The following is a 24,120-nucleotide window of genomic DNA, read 5'->3' on the forward strand; positions in this document are numbered from 1 at the left end:
AAGGTTGTACATAAACAGTGCAAACACTGAAGTGTGTCCTTTTCCTGTTATGTTATCAGAGGAAAACATGAAAGCATGCCCATTCAGCTGATTGCATTCGCTCCTCCTCATTCTCTTACATAAATATTTTTGTTCTCCAGACCGGCAGAGAATTAGTATAGCAAAGAGGGTACTGGTGGGATTTTGTAAACTGCTGCTTTTTAATGAAAATGTAAGTAATTATATATATATATATCAAATCAAATGTATTTATATAGCCCTTCGACATCAGCTGATATCTCAAAGTGCTGTACAGAAACCCAGCCTAAAACCCCAAACAGCAAGCAATGCAGGTGTAGAAGCACGGTGGTTCGGAAAAACTCCCTAGAAAGGCCAAAACCTAGGAAGAAACCTAGAGAGGAACCAGGCTATGTGGGGTGGCCAGTCCTCTTCTGGCTGTGCCGGGTGGAGATTATAACAGAACATGGCCAAATGTTCATAAATGACCAGCATGGTCGAATAATAATAATAATAAGGCAGAACAGTTGAAACTGGAGTAGCAGCACAGCCAGGTGGACTGGGGACAGCTAGGGGTCATCATGTCAGGTAGTCCTGGGGCATGGTCCTAGGGCTCAGGTCCTCCGAGAGAGAGAAAGAAAGAGAGAATTAGAGAACGCACACTTAGATTCACACAGGACACCGAATAGGACAGGAGAAGTACTCCAGATATAACAAACTGACCCTACCCCCCCGACACATAAACTACTGAAGCATAAATACTGGAGGCTGAGACCTGAGTGGTTTATACATGACATGGTCCAAAATCAATGAGGCACCAGATCACTGTATTAAACATGAATCAAATAAACAATTTCTCAGTATATTAACAAATACTTTGTCAGATAACATTTTTCATGCATTTCATTCACATACATTGATCAAATTTAAAAAGGAAAGCTCATCAAGTTAGTTGTAAAACCATTTCATGATGGATGGAAGTTTGTGGTTACTACTGAAGTCCTGTTTTCAAGGTCATTCTAGTCTCGATTGTTGTCTGTTGCCGTTTTATTAAACAGCAAAATGCACACCCATGATTCTAATCTTACCACACTTGTCATGCCTCTTAATCTCCCAGTTCAAACAGTATGGTGCAACGACAACTAATTGTGAAGCAAACAGAAGTGCGTCACTCGGTTCTTCGCGTCCCAGGGTGACATTGGAACAGAGAGTGGAGTGACTCAAAACAGCAAAAACAGCAAGCTAGAATGAGGGCAGTGAGTGAATCCACATTACATTTTACGTTAGTCATTTATATTTACATTCATCTTAAGGTAGCTGGGAAAGACAACCACATTTCACAGTCGTAGTCAGTCAAACGTTTCCTCAATAGAGCAGCTATCTTCAAAGTCTGTGCTGGGCAAGTACAGATGCTATTAACTATATGATTCATCCCAAATTCTGTTAATTAATGCGATTAATCACATCCTCTAGGCCAGTCGCATTGGACATAGCACTCTTAGAAAGAACCAGGGTTATTAAACCTGCAGGTAGGAGAGATATCTCCTCAGTCCCCTCATGTCAGAAGATATGAAAGAGGCCCTTTGAGTGAGCTGCATCAGGAGGAACATTAGGTTGAAACGGGTGTTGACTAATATATTCTGCTGCCTGTTGAGAGATGTTCGTTATGGAAATAGACACACTAGGAGAAGGGGATCCAGTTGACAGGCCTTGATAATTACACTGAACAAAAATGTAAAATTTTCAAAGATTTTACTGAGTTACGGTTCATATAAGTTCCTATATTTTAGCTCAAACAACTACCTCTTTCTCTACTGTATTTAATTAATTAATTAATTTTGCTCCTTTGCACCCCATTATTTTTATTTCTACTTTGCACATTCTTCCATTGCAAATCTACCATTCCAGTGTTTTACTTGCTATATTGTATTTACTTTGCCACAATGGCCTTTTTTGCCTTTACCTCCCTTATCTCACCTCATTTGCTCACATCGTATATAGACTTGTTTATACTGTATTATTGACTGTATGTTTGTTTTACTCCATGTGTAACTCTGTGTCGTTGTATGTGTCGAACTGCTTTGTTTTATCTTGGCCAGGTCGCAATTGTAAATGAGAACTTGTTCTCAACTTGCCTACCTGGTTAAATAAAGGTTAAATAAAAAATAAATAAGGAAATCAGTCAATTGAAATAAATGCATTAGGCTCTAATCTATGGATGTCACATGACTGGGAATACAGATATGCATTTATTGACAGATACAAAAAAAAAAATGTCTCATGCACCGCGACATATCAGTTGATAAGGCTGTTGATTGTGGCCTGTAGAATGTTGTCCCACTCCTCTTCAATGGCTGTGCAAAGTTGCTGGACATTGGTGGGAACTGGAAGACGCTGTCATACACACCGATCCAGAGCATCCCAAACATACTCAATGGACGACATGTCTAATGAGTATGCAGGCCACGGAGGTACAGGGACATTTTCATCTTCCAGGAATTGTGTACAGATTCTTGTTTCAGGCTGAAACATGAGGTGATGGCGGCAGATTAATAGAACGACAATGGGCCTCTGGATCTCGTCATGGTATCTCTGTACATTGAAATTGCTATCGATGAAAAGCAATTATGTTCGCTGTCCATAGCTTATGCCTGCCCATACCATAACCCCACCACCACTGAGCACTCTGTTCACAACGTTGACATCAGCAAACTGCTCGCCCAGACGACACCATACACGTGGTCTGAAGTTGTGAGGCCACACGTACTGATAAATTCTCTAAAACGACATTGGAGGTGGCTTCTGGTAGAGAAATTAACATTCAACTGTCTGGCAACAGCTCTGGTGGACATTCCTGCAGTCATCATGTGAATTGAACGTTCCTTCAAAACTTGAGACATCTGTGGCATTGTGTTGTGTGACAAAACTGCACATTTTAGAGTGACCTTTTATTGTCCCCAACACATGGTGCACCGATGTAATGACCATGCTGTTTACTCAGCTTCATGATATGCCACGCCTGTCAGGTGGATAGATTATTTTGGCAAATGAGAAATGCTCACTAACAGGGATGTAAACATTTGTGTGCACAACATTTTAGAGAAATAAGCTTTTTGTGCATGTAGAAAATTTGGGAGATCTTTTATTTCAGCTCATGAAACCAACACTGTACACGTTCCGTATATATTTTGGTTCAGTGTTAAAAGCCACAGAATATAGGACACAGGTTGGTAACCTTTTCAGAAGCATGGACTCACCCCGCCAGACAGAGTGCTCCATGGTGGTGGTGGGGTTATGGTATGGGCAGGGATAAGCGACCAGGTAGAACACTTTAAATGGAGGGCAGACAGATCAAAAAATCTATTTGAAAATTGAAATGGCAGATTCAATGTGCACTTTCTCTTAATAACATATGTATCTTCTACAACAATCACATTTGGTAGCACTGTACTATTTTGGGCCTTGGACATACACAGACAAACTGAAGCAACCGAAGAAATCTGAAAAGGATATCTTTGGAACCAGTGCTTAATGTCCTTGGATGTAAATTAACTGCTCTATGGAAATCAATTGTTAAGTTGCTTGAGTGTATGAGTGAGTAAACCGATCAGTTTTTCATCTATACATACGCCAACTAATGCATCCTTTGTTGCTTTACAGTAGCCATATAAACACCGCCACAGATTAGATGAAGATACCTCTTTTAGAATACATACACCATCAGACAAACATGACAAATGTGATGACTCCACCCAAACCCAACTGAGGGAAAAACACTGGCAGCTGCAACACCAGAAGCACCATAGTGTTATCATGAAATATGGTCCACTTCTGAGATAGGAAATATCACTTATTCATTTATATATATAATTTACATTATTTTTCAAAACTTGTCAGTAGTATGACACACACTGAATACTAATGTTAATATGTTAGACATCATCCTAAATGCTTTATGTCCTCTGAACACCCATCAGTGGTGGTGGGGATGAGGATCCTCTTGACAGTTATGATGAAGCAGAGTGGAATAGTGTTGGCTGAAATATATAGCCCAGTTCACTACTTACTAAGGGGGGATTGTGTTGGTTGCATTAGCTTGTGGGGGGAACAAGAGGAGCCCATTCCCCACTTTAAGAACCACTAAACTCTCCACTGGGCACATTTGAGTTGTCAACTAACCTTGATTAAATGTGAAATCAACAACAATTCACCATTTCATTGAATTTAGGTGAACAAAATTGGGTGAAAAACATAGGTGTTTCCCTTACGCTGAAGACTTTTTCAAAAAAATCTATCAGTTTACCACGTTGAATCAACATCATCAAATATATTTGTTTGTTAAAATGGCATGGAAACAACATTGATTTAACCAGTTTTTGCCCAGTGGGTCTCTATTAGTAATCTGGATGACACAGAGGCTGTATATGTATGAGTAAAGTGTGTCATCCTTGCAGGATACCTCCTTGATTGGGGTGTAAACAACAACAACATATATTGTTTTTTGTGTCACAGCAAAGGTTGGTTCTGTCCTGGGGGCACAGAGCACTATTTCTGAAATGAGCATCCAATTCCCAAGGAGTATCTCTTAAATGTGACAGCACAAAGATAGCTGAAGGGCCCAATTATTCCTCTGGATAGGTTTTTAGCTGTCGGCCAATTTCAGTGGCCAAAACTTACCTGATTAGAATATAACCTCCTCAGATGCCCATTGTACAAAATCCAAAAGCTGAGGAATAATTTTTTGTATGTGAGAAATGTTGAATGTTTTGCTCTTAAAATTGCAGTGTTGATGGCAGGGCCAAAGAATGAAAGGGTATAACACATTTGTACAAAGATTGCATTTCAGTTAAGGTTAGCATAAGTGTATCAAATCCCTTTTCGTAAATTACTTAACATACCTTACTTAACATTGCCTTCGGAAAGTATTGTGACCTCTTGACTTTTTCCACATTTTCTTACATTACAGCCTTATTCTAAAATGGATTGTTTTTTCCCCTCATCAAGCTACACACAATACCTCATAATGACAAAGCAAGAGGTTTTTTAGAAATGTTTTCTAATTTATTACAAATAAAAAACTGAAATATAACATTTACATAGGTATTCAGACCATTTACTCAGTACTTTGTTGAAGCACCTTTGGCAGGGATTACAGAATCAACTCCACTTGAGTATGACACTTCAAGCTTGGCACACCTGTATTTGGGGAGTTGATCCCATTCTTATCTGTAGATCCTCTCAAGCTATGTCAGGTCGGATGGGGAGCGTTGTGCACAGCTATTTTTAGGTCTCTCCAGATATGTTTGATTGGGTTCAAGTCTGGGATCTGGCTGGGCCACTCAAGGACATTCAGAGACTTGCCCGAAGCCACTCCTGCGTTGTCTTGGCTGTGTGCTTAGAGTCATTGTCCTGTTGGAAGGTAAACCTTCACCCCAGTCTGAGGTCCTGAACGCTCTGGAGCAGGTTTTCATCAGGGATCTCTGTACTTTGCTCCAATCCTGACTAGTCTCCCAATCCCTGCTGCTGAAAAACATCCCCTCAGCATGATGCTGCCACCACCATGCTTCAACGTAGGGATGGTGCCAGGTTTCCTCCAGACATTACACTTGGCATTCAGGCCAAAGAGCTCAATCTTGGTTTCATCAGACCAGAGAATTTGGTTTCTCATGGTCTGAGAGTCATTAGGTGCCTTTTGGCAAACTCCAAGCAGGCTGTCATGTGCCATTTACTGAGGAGCGGCTTCCGTCTCGCCACTCTACCATAAAGGCCTGATTGGTGGAGTGCTGTAGAGATGGTTGTCCTTCTGGAAGGTTCTCCCATCTCCACAGAGGAACTCTAGAGCTCTGTCAGAGTGACCATCTGGTTCTTGGTCACCTCCCTGACCAAGGCCCTTCTCCGCTGATTGCCCAGTGTGGCCGGCTCTAGGAAGAGCCTTGGTGGTTCCAAACTTCTTCCATTGAAGAATGATGGAGGCCACTGTGTTCTTGGGGACCTTCAATACTGCAGAAATGTTTTGGTACCCTTCCCCAGATCTGTGCCTCGACACAATCCTGTCTCGGAGCTCTATGGATAATTCCTTTGACCTCATGCTTTGGTTTTTGCTCTGACATGAACTGTCAACTGTGGGACATGATTCCATGTGTTATTTCATAGTTTTGATGTCTTCACTATTATTCTAGAATGTAGAAAATAGTAAAAATGAAGAAAACCCTTGAATGAGTAGGTGTGTCTAAACATTTGACTGGTACTCTATACAAATAAGGTATATCTGGTTCATTTTAATTTTATTTGCTAAAAACAAATAAAAAATGTTTCATTTCGTCATGATGGGGTATTGTGTGTAGATTGCTGAGGAAAATGTTTTACTTAAAAAGTTGTAGAATAAGTAACATAACAAAATATGGAAAAAGTCAAGGGGTCTGAATACTTTCTGAAGGCATTGTAAATATCAAGTGAAATGATACTGTTGTTAAGGAGTCAAGTGCTGAATAGTGCCTATAAAAGTAAATTTGCAGGTATCCTTCATGCATCATGTAGATGTTCTTATTTATACTTAGTGCTCCAGTGGGAAAATAGCCTTAACGGTACATAGCATTTTACCCCCAATGTTAAATGTAAGTGAAGGGTTAAAGCAAAGTGAAAAGGCAAGTGAGAGAGAGTGAGGGCACTGGAAATTCAAAACAAGCAGACGTGCTTTGATTTAGTGAGAGAGGGACACTGCAAGAATGTCAACACCTATAAAAAGGACAATGCTAACATGACGTCAGCTCAGTCGACAGTGTATACAGTGGGGAGAACAAGTATTTGATAACCTGCAAAATCAGCAGTGTTTCCTACTTACAAAGCATGTAGAGGTCTGTAATTTCTTCATCATAGGTACACTTCAACTGTGAGATACAGAATCTAAAACAAAAATCCAGAAAATCACATGATTTTTAAGTAATTCATTTGCATTTTATTGCATGACATAAGTATTTGATCACCTACCAACCAGTAAGAATTCCGGCTCTCACAGACCTGTTAGATTTTCTTTAAGAAGCCCTCCTATTCTCCACTCATTACCTGTATTAACTGCACCTGTTTGAACTCGTTACCTGTATAAAAGACACCTGTCCACACACTCAATCAAACAGACTCCAACCTCTCCACAATGTCCAAGACCAGAGAGCTGTGTAAGGACATCAGGAATCAAATTGTAGACCTGCACAAGGCTGGGATGGGCTACAGGACAATAGGGAAGCAGCTTGGTGAGAAGGCAACAACTTTTGGAGCAATTATTAGAAAATGGAAGAAGTTCAAGATGACGGTCAATCACCCTCAGTCTGGGGCTCCATGCAAGATCTCACCTCATGGGGCATCAATGATCATGAGGAAGTTGAGGGATAAGCCCAGAACTACACGGCAGGACCTGGTCAATGACCTGAGGAGAGCTGGGACCACAGTCTCAAAGAAAACCATTAGTAACACACTATGCCGTCATGGATTAAAATCCTGCAGCTCACGCAAGGTCCCCCTGCTCAAGCCAGCACATGTCCAAGCCTGTCTGAAGTTTGCCAATGACCATCTGGATGATCCATTGGAGGAATGGGAGAAGGTCATGTGGTCTGATGAGACAAAAATAGAGCTTTTTGGTCTAAACTCCACTCGCCGTGTTTGGAGGAAGAAGGATGAGTACAACCCCAAGAACACCATCCCAACCGTGAAGCATGGAGGTGGAAAAATCATTTTTGGGGATGCTTTTCTCCAAAGGGACAGGATGACTGCACCGTATTGAGGGGTGGATGGATGGGGCCATGTATTGCGAGATCTTGGCCAACAACCTCCTTCCCTCAGTAAGAGCATTGAAGATGGGTCGTGGCTGGGTCTTCCAGCATGACAACGACCCGAAACACACAGCCAGGGCAACGAAGGAGTGGCTCCGTAAGATGCATCTCAAGGTCCTGGAGTGGCCTAGCCAGTCTCCAGACCTGAACCCAATAGAAAATCTTTGGAGGGAGCTGAAAGTCCGTATTGCCCAGCGACAGCCCCGAAACCCGAAGGATCTGGAGAAGGTCTGTATGGAGGAGTGGGCCAAAATCCCTGCTGCAGTGTGTGCAAACCTGGTCAAGAACTACAGGAAATGTATGATCTCTATAATTGCAAAAAAAGGTTTCTGGTTTCAAATACTTATGTCATGCAATAAAATGCAAATGAATTACTTAAAAATCATACAGTGATATTCTGGATTTTTGTTTTAGATTCCATCTCTCAGTTGAAGTGTACTTCCTATGATAAAATGACAGACCTCTACATGCTTTGTAAGTAGGAAAACCTGCAAAATTGGCAGTGTATCAAATACTTGTTCTCCCCACTGTATATACTATAAGACTCCAACTTCAGAGATTTTTGCAATTTGTTCCAGTCATTGGCAGCAGAGAACTGAAAGGAAAGGAGGTCAAAGGAAGAGTTGGCTTTGGGGATGACCAGTGCAATATACCTGCTGGAGCGAGTGCTATGGGTGGGTGTTGCTATGGTGACCAGTGAGCTGAGAAAGGCGGGGCTTTACCTAGCAGACTTATAGATGCCCTGGAGCCAGTGGGTTTAGCAACGGATATGTAGTGAGGGCTAGCAAACGAGAGCATAAAGGTCGCAGTGGGTAGTATATGGGGCTTTGGTGGTAAAATGGATAGCACTGTGATAACTGAATGTAGTCTGAGTAGAGTGTTGGGGGCTATTTTGTAAATGACATCGCTGAAGTCAAGGATCGGTAGGATAGACAGTTTTACGAAGGTATGTTTAGCGGCATGAGTGAAGGAGGCTTTGTTGCGAAATAGAAAGCAGATTGTTTTAATTTTCGATTGGAGATGCTTAATGTGAGTCTGGAAGGAGAGTTTACAGTCTTAACATTTAACATTTAAGTCATTTAGCAGATGCTCTTATCCAGAGCGACTTACAAATTGGTGCATTCACCTTATGACATCCAGTGGAACAGCCACTTTACAATAGTGCATCTAAATCTTTTAGGGGGGGAGGGGGGTGAGAAGGATTACTTATCCTATCCTAGGTATTCCTTAAAGAGGTGGGGTTTCAGGTGTCTCCGGAAGGTGGTGATTGACTCCGCTGTCCTGGCGTCGTGAGGGAGTTTGTTCCACCATTGGGGGGCCAGAGCAGCGAACAGTTTTGACTGGGCTGAGCGGGAACTGTACTTCCTCAGTGGTAGGGAGGCGAGCAGGCCAGAGGTGGATGAACGCAGTGTCCTTGTTTGGGTGTAGGGCCTGATCAGAGCCTGGAGGTACTGAGGTGCCGTTCCCCTCACAGCTCCGTAGGCAAGCACCATGGTCTTGTAGCGGATGCGAGCTTCAACTGGAAGCCAGTGGAGAGAGCGGAGGAGCGGGGTGACGTGAGAGAACTTGGGAAGGTTGAACACCAGACGGGCTGCGGCGTTCTGGATGAGTTGTAGGGGTTTAATGGCACAGGCAGGGAGCCCAGCCAACAGCGAGTTGCAGTAATCCAGACGGGAGATGACAAGTGCCTGGATTAGGACCTGCGCCACTTCCTGTGTGAGGCAGGGTCGTACTCTGCGGATGTTGTAGAGCATGAACCTACAGGAACGGGCCACCGCCTTGATTTTAGTTGAGAACGACAGGGTGTTGTCCAGGATCACGCCAAGGTTCTTAGCGCTCTGGGAGGAGGACACAATGGAGTTGTCAACCGTGATGGCGAGATCATGGAACGGGCAGTCCTTCCCCGGGAGGAAGAGCAGCTCCGTCTTGCTGTCTTACCAGACACCTAGGTATTTGTAGTTGTCCACATATTCTAGATCAGAACTGTCCAGAGTAGTGATGCTAGTCGGGCGGGACGGTGCGGAAAACATTCGGTTGAAGAACACGCACTTAGTTTTACTAGCATTTAAAAGCAGTTGGAGGCCACAGCAGGAGGGTTGTATTCCGTTGAAGCTCGTTTGGAGGTTTGTTAGCAGTGTCCAAAGGGCCAGATGTATACAGAATGGTGTCATCTGCGTAGAGGTGGATCAGAGAATCACCAGCAGCAAGAGTGACAGTTCTATTTTTGTTTCATCAGACCAGAGGACGTTTCTTCATAAAAGTATGATCTTTGTCCCCATGTGCAGTTGCAAACCATAGTCTGGCTTTTGGATGGTGGTTTTAGAGCAGTGGCTTCTTCCTTGTGGAGCCGGCCTTTCAGGTTATATCTTGTCTATGTCTTGTTTTACTGTGGATATAGATACTTTTGTACCCGTTTCCTCCAGCATCTTCACAAGGGCCTTTGCTGTTGTTCTGGGATTGATTTACACTTTTCGCACCAAAGTACATTCATCTCTAGGAGACAGAACGAGTCTCCATACTGAGCAGTATGACGGCTGTGGTCCCATGGTGTTCATACTTGCGTACTATTTTTTGTACAGATGAATGTGGCACCTTCAGGCGTTTGGAAATTGCTCCCAAGGATGAACCAGACTTGTGGAGGTCTACATTTTTTTTCCTGAGGTCTGATTTATTTTGATTTTCCCATGATATGAAGCAAAGAGTTTGAAGGTAGGCCTTGAAATACATCCACAGGTACACCTCCAATTGACTCAAATGCTGTCAATAAGCCTATCAGAAGCTTCTAAAGCCATGACATAATTTTCTGGAATTTTCCAAGTGGTTTAATTTCACAGTCAACTTAGTGTACGTAAACGTATAACCCACTGGAATTGTGAATTATAAGTGAAATAATCTTTCTGTAAACAATTGTTGGAAAAATTACTTGTATCATGCACAAAGTCCTAACTGACTTGACAAAACTATAATTTGTTACAAGAAATGTGTGGAGTGGTTGAAAAACGAGTTAATGACTTCAACCTAAGTGTATGTAAACTTCCAACATCAACTGTATAGATCTCTGGCGAAAAATGTTAGTATTTTCTCTTAAGGAAAACCAAAGGCATCATGGAAAAAATATGTTGGCTTGTAGACTAATATGGGTTATGTATTAGAAATGTGTTTGAAAAGGTTGAAGAACGTAAAGTATGTTCATGATGACTAATGGGTTTGTAATGGGACAGAGAGAAAGCTGAAGAATAACAATTACACAAATGGGGTATTTTGGGTGAACTAGGCTCCATGAAACAGTAAAATATTTACATCGTCACAGCCGGACACCCTCTGCATGCACATAAAAAAACAGCAGGACAGGAAGAGCAACTACACTACAAAGGCTGCATAACATGACTGCAAACATGATTTATTCATTCACCAGATCACTCACTATATAAAATGTTCAAAAGTATTAGTGAGCTCACACACATTAAAAAAAAAAAAGCTTAAAAAGTACAAATAGTTTCATTTTGAAAAAGACCAAAAGATTGACAAAAAGACAGCACCTTAAAAGTTGGTCAAATAAACAACCAGTAGATTTGACTTGAATTAATTTGATGTATTTTGAGCTGAAATGAGTTTGAAGATACGATTTAAAAAAAAGTTACCCTTTCTATTGTGTGTGGGTGGATTTAAATATCGTTCTGTCTCAGGAGAACAACAATTTAGTTCATTGCCATGGACACAGGCTGCTGATGGAACTTCTGGTCGGAATAAGTATGTTAGCCGTTAAAGCTAGGCATGCAATCCCATACGATAACATGCTTTTAACAGTGATAACAATAATTGGCAGGAAGACCATTCACAGAATGCTGTTCTGGGAAGAGTATGAGTAATCATGAGAGCATAAGAACTCATCCATCTTGAACACAGCTTATTGGACATATTGGAGGTAAATATCACTGACTGAGCAAAGTCATACATGTAGATTTCAAACCATTACGCAGTACAACATCCTAATAACATGTGGGCATGTGCATGTTATACATGATTAACAACTTTGTTATTCCTAGCTCCTCAAATCAAGCCACATTGAGTGACTGACTAAACTTACTAAATTACATTTGTACTCACAAAACCATTAATGTGTTGAACCCATGACATTGCCAATGATTCTGAAAATAAACAATTGGATTAAGGTAAAATAACCTCCATAAACTTCCCCATAGAAAATATATCCCTTTGAAAAGCTAAAAATATACTTTACAGGACTGGCTAGAGCTACAATCTCCATAAATTAACATTCAAAAGCGTTCAATGTTTTGCTGTGAATTAATAAAAAATAAATTTTCACCAATGAGAAAAAAAAAGGCTATTAATAAAAGGCCATACACATTTCATACCTTTCCATCCTACTAAAACCTTCATAATTTAAACCCTGAAAAAAAAGAAAACCCTGAATTAAACCAATTAAAAAGCATCTGAACAGCGTCGTAAAATCAGAGCTGATAGCTCCAGTATGTTGGAAGGCTGAGGCAGGCAGTGCATGGCTGTATTCTCTCTCTGAGCTCGCACAGGCACAGCAGTGTTTTAGGCTTATTAGATAAAAAGGAGGCACGCTCAGTCGATCTCTGGCATGCAAATGCAACATTTGGCCATTCTACCCTGCTTCTTGGTTGCCCTGAAGCCACTCCTGTCCACTGTGTCCAACAGTCCATCCTGGTAGTGACCAAATTCAGCAATGGCATCCTCCACCCGCGTGATGTAGAGCCAGCTAACGATCACGCCGAAGAACTGCAAACACAAGGAGATTCAGTGTTATGGATGGGACATATGGTCTTAAACTATGGGCTTGGTGGCAACTAGTTCAATGTATTGTAAGCAGATCACATATTGGGGCACTTTGTATCTGCAGTCCATTACTGACCACTGCCTTTTTTCTAAGGGGGGCTTTCAATAAATAATGTCACGTCATTACATTCGGTCCTTGATATAAAACACTTTTCCAAAACATTTAAAAGAAAAGTCTGAAGCATGCCTTCTCAAACAACAGCACAAACCTGAAACAGACAAGAACTGCAATTGAATAAACAGGAAGCCGTAACTTTTGCTGATTCTAAAGCTCAAGCTATGTGCTCTTACCGTCAACAGCCCTAAATGTAAAAGTATCCATGTGGGTATATGGCATGTTAAAAGTATCCATGTGGGTATATGGCATGTTAAAAAGTATCCATGTGGGTATATGGCATGTTAAAAAGTATCATTGTGGGTATATGGCATGTTAAAAGTATCATTGTGGGTATATGGCATGTTAAAAGTATCATTGTGGGTATATGGCATGTTAAAAGTATCCATGTGGGTATATGGCATGTTAAAAGTATCCATGTGGGTATATGGCATGTTAAAAGTATCCATGTGGGTATATGGCATGTTAAAAGTATCCATGTGGGTATATGGCATGTTAAAAGTATCCATGTGGGTATATGGCATGTTAAAAGTATCCATGTGGGTATATGGCATGTTAAAAGTATCCATGTGGGTATATGGCATGTTAAAATTATCCATGTGGGTATATGGCATGTTAAAAGTATAATTGTGGGTATATGGCATGTTAAAAGTATCATTGTGGGTATATGGCATGTTAAAAGTATCCATGTGGGTATATGGCATGTTAAAATTATCCATGTGGGTATATGGCATGTTAAAATTATCCATGTAGGTATATGGCATGTTAAAAGTATCCATGTGGGTATATGGCATGTTAAAAGTATCCATGTGGGTATATGGCATGTTAAAAGTATCCATGTGGGTATATGGCATGTTAAAAGTATCCATGTGGGTATATGGCATGTTAAAATTATCCTTGTGGGTATATGGCATGTTAAAAGTATCCATGTGGGTATATGGCATGTTAAAAGTATCCATGTGGGTATATGGCATGTTAAAATTATCCTTGTGGGTATATGGCATGTTAAAAGTATCCATGTGGGTATATGGCATGTTAAAAGTATCCATGTGGGTATATGGCATGTTAAAAGTATCCATGTGGGTATATGGCATGTTAAAATTATCCTTGTGGGTATATGGCATGTTAAAAGTATCCATGTGGGTATATGGCATGTTAAAAGTATCCATGTGGGTATATGGCATGTTAAAAGTATCCATGTGGGTATATGGCATGTTAAAAGTATTCAAGTGCTGTAGACGGCAAGTCAAGTCAGCTATGAAGTGACATTTTAGTTCCATAACTCGTTGACTGAGTGGTCTGAAACTCAGACATAACAGTCTACTCGAAAGTCACTGAACTGATGGTTAATCAAATCTAAGACTTAAATCAAATCAAAGAACTACTGACCACTTCTTCTACCTTGTCTCGATGGCCTGTTTCAAATGAAAGTCGGCCTCATTTTGTTAGACAGAGTCAGGAGTTATACAAGCTACGTGGGATGTTTCTTCAAATAACTAGATTACACATCGAATGATTAATCTAAACAACAAATAAGCATTAATACCCTCAAATCAATAACCCATGGGAGAACCTTTGTGACCCATGTCCTTTCTACAACTCACTTTTGCCTTCACATAGCTTCAGGTGAGAGATCAATACAGAGGGATCAAGAAATCAATAGAGAGGGAGTAGACAATGGTCTAAATTATATATATAAAATGCCAGTCAGACGACAATCCTTTTGTTCTACTTTAGCCACATACTATGAAACACAGAAGCACAAAATCTGTCAAAGTCAATACCCTCCAAGTTGTGTTCCCTCCAATGCTCCATATTATTGGACAAATTGGGCACCACAAACAGTACATCGAGTGTACAAAAAAAATTAGGAACACCTGCTCTTTCCATGACAGACTGACCGACCAAGTGAATCCAAGTAAAAGCCATGATCCCTTGAGGTCACCTGTTAAATCCACTTCAAATCAGAGGAGACCGGTTAAAGAAGTATTTTTAAGCTTTGAGACAAATGGGACTTGGATTGTGTATATGTACCATTCAGAGGTTGAATGGGAAAGACAAAATATTTAAGTGCCTTTGAACGGGGTATAGTAGTCGGTGCCAGGCGCACCGGTTTGAGTGTCAAGAACTGCAAAGCTGCTGGGTTTTTCATGCTCAACAGTTTCCCATGTGTATCAAGAATGGTCCACCAACCAAAGGACATCCAGCCATCTTGACAACTGTCGGAAGCATTGGAGTTAACATGGGCAAGCATCCCTATGGAACGCTTTCGACACCTTGTAGAGCCCATGCCTGGACGAATTGAGGCTGTTCTGAGGGCAAAAGGGGGTGCAACTCAATATTAGGAAGGTGTTCCTCATGTTTTGTACACAGTGTATATAGAATAAATAAAGAATAAAAGCAAAGAGAAGATAATTAAAAGGAAAGTCCTACTTTCTGAATATATAATTGTAAAACATCTAATTTGGCAAGGTATGTAATCAGTAGTCAATAGGTGGACAAATTATTGAAGGGTAGGTGATTCGTCTGTGTCTGTCAAACTATTATGGGAGAAAAATCTATTGACTTGGTAATTTTGTGTGGTGTGACTATGTCAAAATAGCCTAGAATTACAATCATTTGATTGAAAGGGGTCTTTAAAAGTCTTCAAAATCTTGCTCGATAAACTTATGTTATTTGTATTCATTGTTTTCAGAGAAACAGATTGCATTTGGACACATAGTTAACATGTGACATCATTGGCCCTTCACAGTAGACTTCAGTCTTATAAGCATAACTTTTTTTCTATAAGATACAAGTGGTAATAATGTTTATAATTGAACATAGCTAATTAACAGGAAACTATATGGAGCATGTAATGAACCAAGGCTCCTGGGACCATTATGGAACACCTTCACCAACTGCAAAAAAAAAAAAAAAACTTTCCGGATTTATAGTACCTAATTAATCCCAGTTATGGTAGAGGAGCATGGACGTTACAAACAACAAAGTCCTTTAGGTTACTTTACTCAAGGTCACACTTCAACAAAGAGGCTTCAACAGTGAACCTACATGGACAACACAATACATTTCCTGAATGTGTTCAGCCCAAGTCCGTTATTGAGAGGGTTCTTGCTTATGTCCTCCAACCTCCCTTACTCCAAAATGGCCTCATGATTAGTTATCAGCTGTAAGTAATGCACTAATCTAGACTCACTGCTGTGCAAATACTGCTCTGTCTTGGCCCATCTATAGCAGAACCAGGTAAACAACATATATCAAAGTGCTGTCTCCATAGGGAAAGTCTGCGAATGGGGTGATGTGTCACATAAACCAAAATGCCTCATCTTTGCAGTGGAGAAGAATTTATAACTGGGAGGCCCATAAAGCATGCCAAACACACTCATATTCTGAATGGATCTACAGTACCAGTCAAAAGTTTGGACACCTACTAATTCAAGGGTTTATATTTATTTATCATAATTCCATATGTGTCATTTCATAGTTCTGATGTCTTCACTATTATTCTTCAATGTAGAAAACAGTAAAAATAAAGAAAAACCCTGGAATGAGTAGGTGTGTCCAAACTTTTGACTGGTACTGTAGGTCCAGGATTCAATCCAGTCGCTCTTTGGTCAGCTATACACCTTTTAAGGGCAATGTTTTCCGCGTTTGTGGAGACCCCATTCATGGGGACATGGGCCTAGACATTTCATGGTGCTCTTGTGTACCTGTAGGTTTGTGTTGCATATAAACAACATAAACCCTTCTAAAATATAAAGAGTAGTTAGGCAGCAGATGGGGACTTGGCTCACAGTAATGCAATTTACAATAACATTACTCATACCCTAAAAATGGATTTTGATTTTCCTACTGCAGATTGATAGTGGATTAAAGTTCCAGTTGACATATTGTGGTGACGATTAAACATTCATTTGTGCCAAATATCTCCAAAAAAGCTCATAAGATCTGAGAAACTACTCACAGAATTTGAAGGTGTAAATTCAATTTGGCATATCTGTCCTGTTTTCCCGCTGTGCTTGATAAGATGGACATAGAATTTGAAGCCAATGGAAAGTGTCCAATGTGTCAATCAATGATTAGTTTTGAGAGGCAGACATTATAAAGTGATAAGCAAACATATGTAGGGGCTTCCACTGCAAGCTGTGACTGGGAAGCTGCATCACCCTCTCTAGCTAAAATATGAGACAATTTTAGAAGCTACATAAAAATAAAAAAAAGATTTAACAAGGGGAAAAAAGGAAATAGCTCACAATATAACAGCATATTTTCTATTCCCCCCCCCCAAAAGCAGTTTTTAAACCATCATGTGGAAACCAGTACCTGTCTCCTGCTACAGCCATTAACCAAAGAGCTGTGCCCATAATATTTCTGTGTGAATCATTACTTGTGTATTGTTGGTGGACATCGGATGTCAGTCTGAAATGGCATGGTGGTTAACTCTTACCTGGGGGAATAAGATGCCAAGCAGCAAGCCAGCCATTATCTTATAGTTATCCATGAACCAGATGAAGACTGCATCAGTACAACCTCTGATGTAGATGACGTTCTGCAAGTCCAGCCTCTAAGCAAGAGGGATATACATTTAAAATGGCAGGCCTTTGTGCAAATCTGTATGACTGATGTGTGTGATATGATCTTTCATACATATGTGATAACAAATAAACAAATGAATGAGAAAATGAATGCACTGTCCCTCTGTATGACATCAGTAAACATCAATTTTCCATTTAGACTTTCACAATTTGAAATTGAGACCGTGAGAGACAGAGACAAGATTTTGTTCAGATAGTCTTACCTCTTTGTCAAGGACCTTATATCCACATAGTGTGTTGGTAACTTCATTAGGCTGAAAAGTAAGAACATAATACTAAGTAAAAGTGATAACAGATTTGAGCACATCACTAGCAAGTTACACAAGCATATTTGATGTTAGGATACATCCCTTGAGGATTATTCAAATAATGAATCATAAATGAGGAATCTTCTCTACAATGTCCACCTGCTTTTCTACAATAGAAAAACAAAATAGCTTGTTTTGAAAGTACATGCATTTCTGTAGGCATGAAAAGTTGTGGAAAAGTTAATAAAATGTATAAACGTGGGAACCCTGTGATTGGTATCGTCTAAACTGGTTGTGGAAATATTAGATCTCATGTCAAAAAGGTTGGGCAACCCTGGTCTAGTTGAACTATTTTAGAAGCTTGGCCCTTGGCTAGTGATTGTGATGAGTGAGAGAGATCAAATCAGTCCCAACATTAGGGAATGGATATGTAGGCTAATATCCAGCCTAAGATCATGTTCAAAAGAGCAACCAATAAATATGTTAAAATGTGAAACATTAGCTAAGACTTCAATGAAAATATTACTAAGTAATGTGACCAAATGCTCCAAGTCTTATTGGAACAAGTTGACAAACATAGCTAAAATCCTAGCTTTGCCCCCCAGGATGTGCATTACTTATTAAGGAGCAAACAGTAGACAGTGATAACTGAGGGAAAACACACAACATGAATGACCCACACCAGGGAAATCTACTCACTTCAGCTTGGGTGGTTCACAGCAGAAATGGAGTACTTTGTGAAAAACTGGTAAAAAGTTCTACAACTTCTAAACCAAACAGACAAATAACTCTCTTTTCATAGACAAAATGATGCTGTAAGAAGTTGTCCATTCTATTTTACTTGAATTAATTCCACTTGAATGATAGAAGGTATACATTATTCAGTGTACTTTGACATAAATATCCCTGAGCAACTGTGCATGTTCAGAAAACAAAATGAGAAGTCTTTCAATCTTTTTGTTCAATAATGAGTTACTACCATAGGGGAGAACATGTGATATGGCCATAAGACCATGGGCATTTTGACATGCATAAAAAAAACGGAACCTCAGGAACGTTGCAGAGTAGAGGCACTTTAAATATCAATAGAACTAAATTGTTTTAAACAAAAAGAGTTAAGACCGACATGTTCCAGATTGTTCCAGCTTTTTCTTCACTTCAGAGACTGGAATTTTAATTCGGAACAAACAATGCATTTTTTTTGTTTCACCGCATATGAAGCCTTGTGAGGTGTCAATATCTGGAGTTTAGAGATAAGATAATACATTCAGCCATGGGGATCCCTGAAGGTTATCTGCTTCTATATCTCAAATCCCAGCAACTATATGTTGAAAATCATGAGCTTGAAAGACAACATGCATCTCTCATTTTGACTTGCTATTTTTACCAATCAGGTTAAAACGTAATCTTTGAGACAGACAAAAGGTTTGCATGCCCATAATAAGATTAATAAATAGACAAAGATACTTTTTTACCTTGCCATTTAAAATCAGGATAGTATAATAGGATTCAGAGCCAGATCCTCCTACAGTGGCATGACAGCACGAGACCCCATCCCCAGCTGCCTGGAGGATGTTATCTTTGTACTTTTTAAGAACACAAAGTGGTTGTCAGTTCTGCTGAGTGACATCCTGTCTGACCAGCTGTGCTCTCAGAGAAAGGGGATCACATTCACAGAAAGAACTCACAAAGCATGGGGTCCCTGTCTCCCCTCTCGGAGGGCTGGAGCCCTTGGACCTTGCCTGAATAAAACCTGAGCTGATGATTCCTTGCCGTTCCTGTCCCAAGTCCACCTGTTTGAGTTGATGATCCTGTGCTGCTATTCCGACTGCAGCTGTGGACACCTGATCTGACTTCCCCGGGCACGCTACATCATCCCGGAAGAGCATCCCAGAGTCGCCTCTTCACCGTTGAAGTTGAGACTGGTGTTTTGCGGGTACTATTTAATGACGCTGCCAGTTGAGGACTTGTGAGGCATCTGTTTCTCAAACTGGACACGAATGTACTCGTCCTCATGCTCAGTAGTGCACCGGGGCCTCCCACTCTTCTTTATATTCTGGTTAGGGCCAGTTTGCGCTGTTCTGTTAAGGGAGTAGTACACAGCATTGTACAAGATCTTCAGTTTCTTGGCAATTTCTCAGAACAAGAATAGACTGACGAGTTTCAGAAGAATGTTCTTTGTTTCTGGCCATTTTGAGCCTGTAATCGAACCCAATTAGCCTTTTAAATTGATACACTTGGAACACAGGAGTGATGGTTGTTGATAATAGGCCTCTGTACACCTACGTAGATATTCCATTAAAAATCAGAAGTTTCTAGTTACAATAGTCATTTACAACATTAACAATGTCTACACTGTATTTTGGATCAATTTGATGTTATTTTAAAATGGGGAAAAAAAGGCTTTTCTTTCAAAAACAATCATAGTCATAGTGTCAGTGTGGAGCACAGATATGAAAAAAAAAACGTTTTAAACACCATGCAACTTATTATTTGACTTAAGAACATTGATACTCCTGAACGTATTTAGGCTTGCCATAAGAGGTTGAATAATTATTGATTCAAGACATTTGAACATTTGTAAATGTCTAAAAACATAATTCAATTTTGACAATTTTGACAAATCTATATGTAATCCATTTCAAATTCAGGCTGTAACATCAAAATCTTCAAATACCTATGTTATTGGTGTTTCTACTCCTACTGGTGTCACAATGTTATATAATTTGTTATCAAAAACTATTTGAAAAAAGGTAATTCAATTCATATTAATTGATTTAGAATGGGAAGAAAAAATGTTTTGTTCATTTTCCCCATAATGCGATGCCCAAATGCGACCGTAATTCAAGAACGACCCTACTGTTATATTTAGAGATCAGAACAACACGGAGGGGAACAAATATGGCATAGGAGGCATCTAGAGATGAACAAATCTGAGCTGTACTGATTCATAATTTTCAACAAGTATGAAAACATGTTAGGGGACATGAAGAGTGGTCTCTAATCAACCATTCTCTGCTGAAACACCACAATGCTAAACAGTTAAATAATGAGTGCAAATAACCAGAATTGGTTGTACATTTCCATGTTTCTTGCCAGACAAAAGTTTGAATGTGTGATCTTCCCAGCCCGAGATTTGTTTAGTACAAAGACACTAAGAAAAAGACAATGTGGCATTTGGAGACAATGGTAGCCTCAAGGTTAGAGTCTCGGACCAATAAGAGGAAGGTTGTCGGTTTGAATCACAGGGCTGACACGTAAAAGCAGACTGGAGTGAACTGCAGCCATAGGGTTGCTGGCATCATTATCCCATATGCTACCTACTGCCATTTTGAAAGAAACTGCTTCAGGGTCCCTGCTCTGCTGAGCTGACCCTGTGCTGCTCCCAGACTGTCATATGTGTGTGGGGTGTTGGGTTGGGTACTGTGACACCAAACAATGCGTTCAAATTGATTTAAATAAAGATCTATTATATTCTCAATTGCATCATGAGCTCTCAATGGAAGAGCAGCACAGACCTTGTTTTCGAGGCAGCAGGTGTAAGGAACGCCACATGCCAGTGGTCCAGGAGCTGTACAGTTATGGTACATGTTCACTTCCCAGTCTTTGTACTCCTGCCCTCCACAACACTTGAACTGTAAAGAACAGACAGCGATAAAGCACAGACAGACAAACATAGTTGTATTAATAAATCAAATAGAATGATATTCAACATTATGAAAAACCTTGGTTCCTCTTTAAAAAACACACAACTTTAAAGGCTTACTTAAGCTGTCATAAACCCTTTATGCCTACAGAGATACACATTGTTTTAAGCAATTCATCCTATACAAGCTTTTTAACAAGTCCTTAAATCAGGCACACAATGTGGCATAACCCCTTTGTCAACCTCTAGCATACCATTTGCTTACATGATTTGTCAAGCATAGACTATGAATGCCTTAACTCACTAAAAGTGGCAGTAATAAAGCCTCTCTTGAAAAAGCCAAACCTTGACCCAGAAAATATAAAAAACTATCGGCCTATATCGAATCTTCCATTCCTCTCAAAGATTTTAGAGAAGGCTGTTGCGCAGCAACTAACTGCCTTCCTGAAGACAAACAATGTATACGAAATGCTTCAGTCTGGTTTTAGACCCCATCATAGCACTGAGACGGCACTTGTGAAGGTGGTAAATGACATTTTAATGGCATCGGACCGAGGCTCTGCATCTGTCCTCGTGCTCCTAGACCTTAGTGCTGCTTTTGATACCATCGATCACCACATTCTTTTGAGAGATTGGAAACCCAAATTGGTCTACACGGACATGTTCTGGCCTGATTTAGGTCTTATCTGTCGGAAAGATATCAGTTTGTCTCTGTGAATGGTTTGTCCTCTGACAAATCAACTGTACATTTCGGTGTTCCTCAAGGTTCTGTTTTAGGACCACTATTGTTTTCACTATATATTTTACCTCTTGGGGATGTTATTCGAAAACATAATGTAAACTTTCACTGCTATGCGGATGACACACAGCTGTACATTTCAATGAAACATGGTGAAGCCCCAAAATTGCCCTCGCTAGAAGCATGTGTTTCAGACATAAGGAAGTGGATGGCTGCAAACTTTCTACTATTAAACTCGGACAAAACAGAGATGCTTGTTCTAGGTCCCAAGAAACAAAGAGATCTTCTGTTGAATCTGACAATTAATCTTAATGGTTGTACAGTCGTCTCAAATAAAACTGTGAAGGACCTCGGCGTTACTCTGGACCCTGATCTCTCTTTTGAAGAACATATCAAGACCATTTCGAGGACAGCTTTTTTTCCATCTACGTAACATTGCAAAAATCAGAAACTTTCTGTCAAAAATGATGCAGAAAAATTAATCCATGCTTTTGTCACTTCTAGGTTAGACTACTGCAATGCTCTATTTTCCGGCTACCCGGATAAAGCACTAAATAAACTTCAGTTAGTGCTAAATACGGCTGCTAGAATCCTGACTAGAACCAAAAAATTTGATCATATTACTCCAGTGCTAGCCTCTCTACACTGGCTTCCTGTCAAAGCAAGGGCTGATTTCAAGGTTTTACTGCTAACCTACAAAGCATTACATGGGCTTGCTCCTACCTACCTCTCTGATTTGGTCCTGCCGTACATACCTACACGTACGCTACGGTCACAAGACGCAGGCCTCCTAATTGTCCCTAGAATTTCTAAGCAAACAGCTGGAGGCAGGGCTTTCTCCTATAGAGCTCCATTTTTATGGAACGGTCTGCCTACCCATGTCAGAGACGCAAACTCGGTCTCAACCTTTAAGTCTTTACTGAAGACTCATCTCTTCAGTGGGTCATATGATTGAGTGTAGTCTGGCCCAGGAGTGGGAAGGTGAACGGAAAGGCTCTGGAGCAACGAACCGCCCTTGCTGTCTCTGCCTGGCCGGTTCCCCTCTTTCCACTGGGATTCTCTGCCTCTAACCCTGTTACGGGGCTGAGTCACTGGCTTGCTGGGGCTCTCTCGTGCCGTCCCTGGGGGGGTGCATCACCTGGGTGGGTTGATTCACTGTTGTGGTCGGCCTGTCTGGGTTGCCCCCCTTGGGTTGTACCGTGGCGGAGATCTTTGTGGGCTATACTCGGCCTTGTCTCAGGATGGTAAGTTGGTGGTTGAAGATATCCCTCTAGTGGTGTGGGGGATGTGCTTTGGCAAAGTGGGTGGGGTTATATCCTTCCTGTTTGGCCCTGTCCGGGGTGTCCTCGGATGGGGCCACAGTGTCTCCTGACCCCTCCTGTCTCAGCCTCCAGTATTTATGCTGCAGTAGTTTATGTGTCGGGGGGCTAGGGTCAGTTTGTTATATCTGGAGTACTTCTCCTGTCCTATTCGGTGTCCTGTGTGAATCTAAGTGTGCGTTCTCTAATTCTCTCCTTCTCTCTTTCTTTCTCTCTCTCGGAGGACCTGAGCCCTAGGACCATGTCCCAGGACTACCTGACATGAGGACTCCTTGCTGTCCCCAGTCCACCTGGCCATGCTCCTGCTCCAGTTTCAACTGACCTGAGCCCTAGGACCGTGCCCCAGGACTACCTGACATGAAGGCTCCTTGCTGTCCCCAGTCCACCTGACTGTGCTGCTGCTCCAGTTTCAACTGTTCTGCCTTATTATTATTCGACCATGCTGGTCATTTATGAACATTTGAACATCTTGGTCATGTTCTGTTATAATCTCTACCCGGCACAGCCAGAAGAGGACTGGCCACCCCACATAGCCCGGTTCCTCTCTAGGTTTCTTCCTAGGTTTTGGCCTTTCTAGGGAGTTTTTCCTAGCCACTGTGCTTTTACACCTGCATTGTTTGCTGTTTGGGGTTTTAGGCTGGGTTTCTGTACAGCACTTTGAGATATCAGCTGATGTACGAAGGGCTATATAAATAAATTTGATTTGATTTGATTTGAAAAATTTGATTTGATTTGATTTGATATAAAGGGTTCATAAAGTTCATAAAATTGTGGATCGTTTGAGCTTCAAATACATTTTCTAACTCTTCTGTTC

At 40.8% G+C, this 24,120-nt stretch overlaps 1 protein-coding gene across 1 annotated transcript in view; it reads right to left on the reverse strand.

The window, feature by feature from the left end:
• Positions 1–11,204: 11,204 nt before the first annotated feature.
• The window catches only part of tspan15 (tetraspanin 15), a 49,307-nt gene continuing 36,391 nt past the window's right edge, over positions 11,205–24,120 (reverse strand). The window contains exons 5-8 of the mRNA XM_035793293.2: positions 21,121–21,237; positions 17,558–17,608; positions 17,207–17,323; positions 11,205–12,587 (exon numbers count right to left, since the gene is read on the reverse strand). Of these exons, the coding sequence (XP_035649186.1) occupies positions 12,414–12,587; positions 17,207–17,323; positions 17,558–17,608; positions 21,121–21,237 (459 nt within the window). The 3' untranslated portion in view covers positions 11,205–12,413. The remainder of the gene's footprint in view (positions 12,588–17,206; positions 17,324–17,557; positions 17,609–21,120; positions 21,238–24,120) is intronic.

This window comes from Oncorhynchus keta, chromosome 2 (assembly GCF_023373465.1).
Source record: "Oncorhynchus keta strain PuntledgeMale-10-30-2019 chromosome 2, Oket_V2, whole genome shotgun sequence".
Lineage (NCBI taxonomy): Eukaryota > Metazoa > Chordata > Actinopteri > Salmoniformes > Salmonidae > Oncorhynchus > Oncorhynchus keta.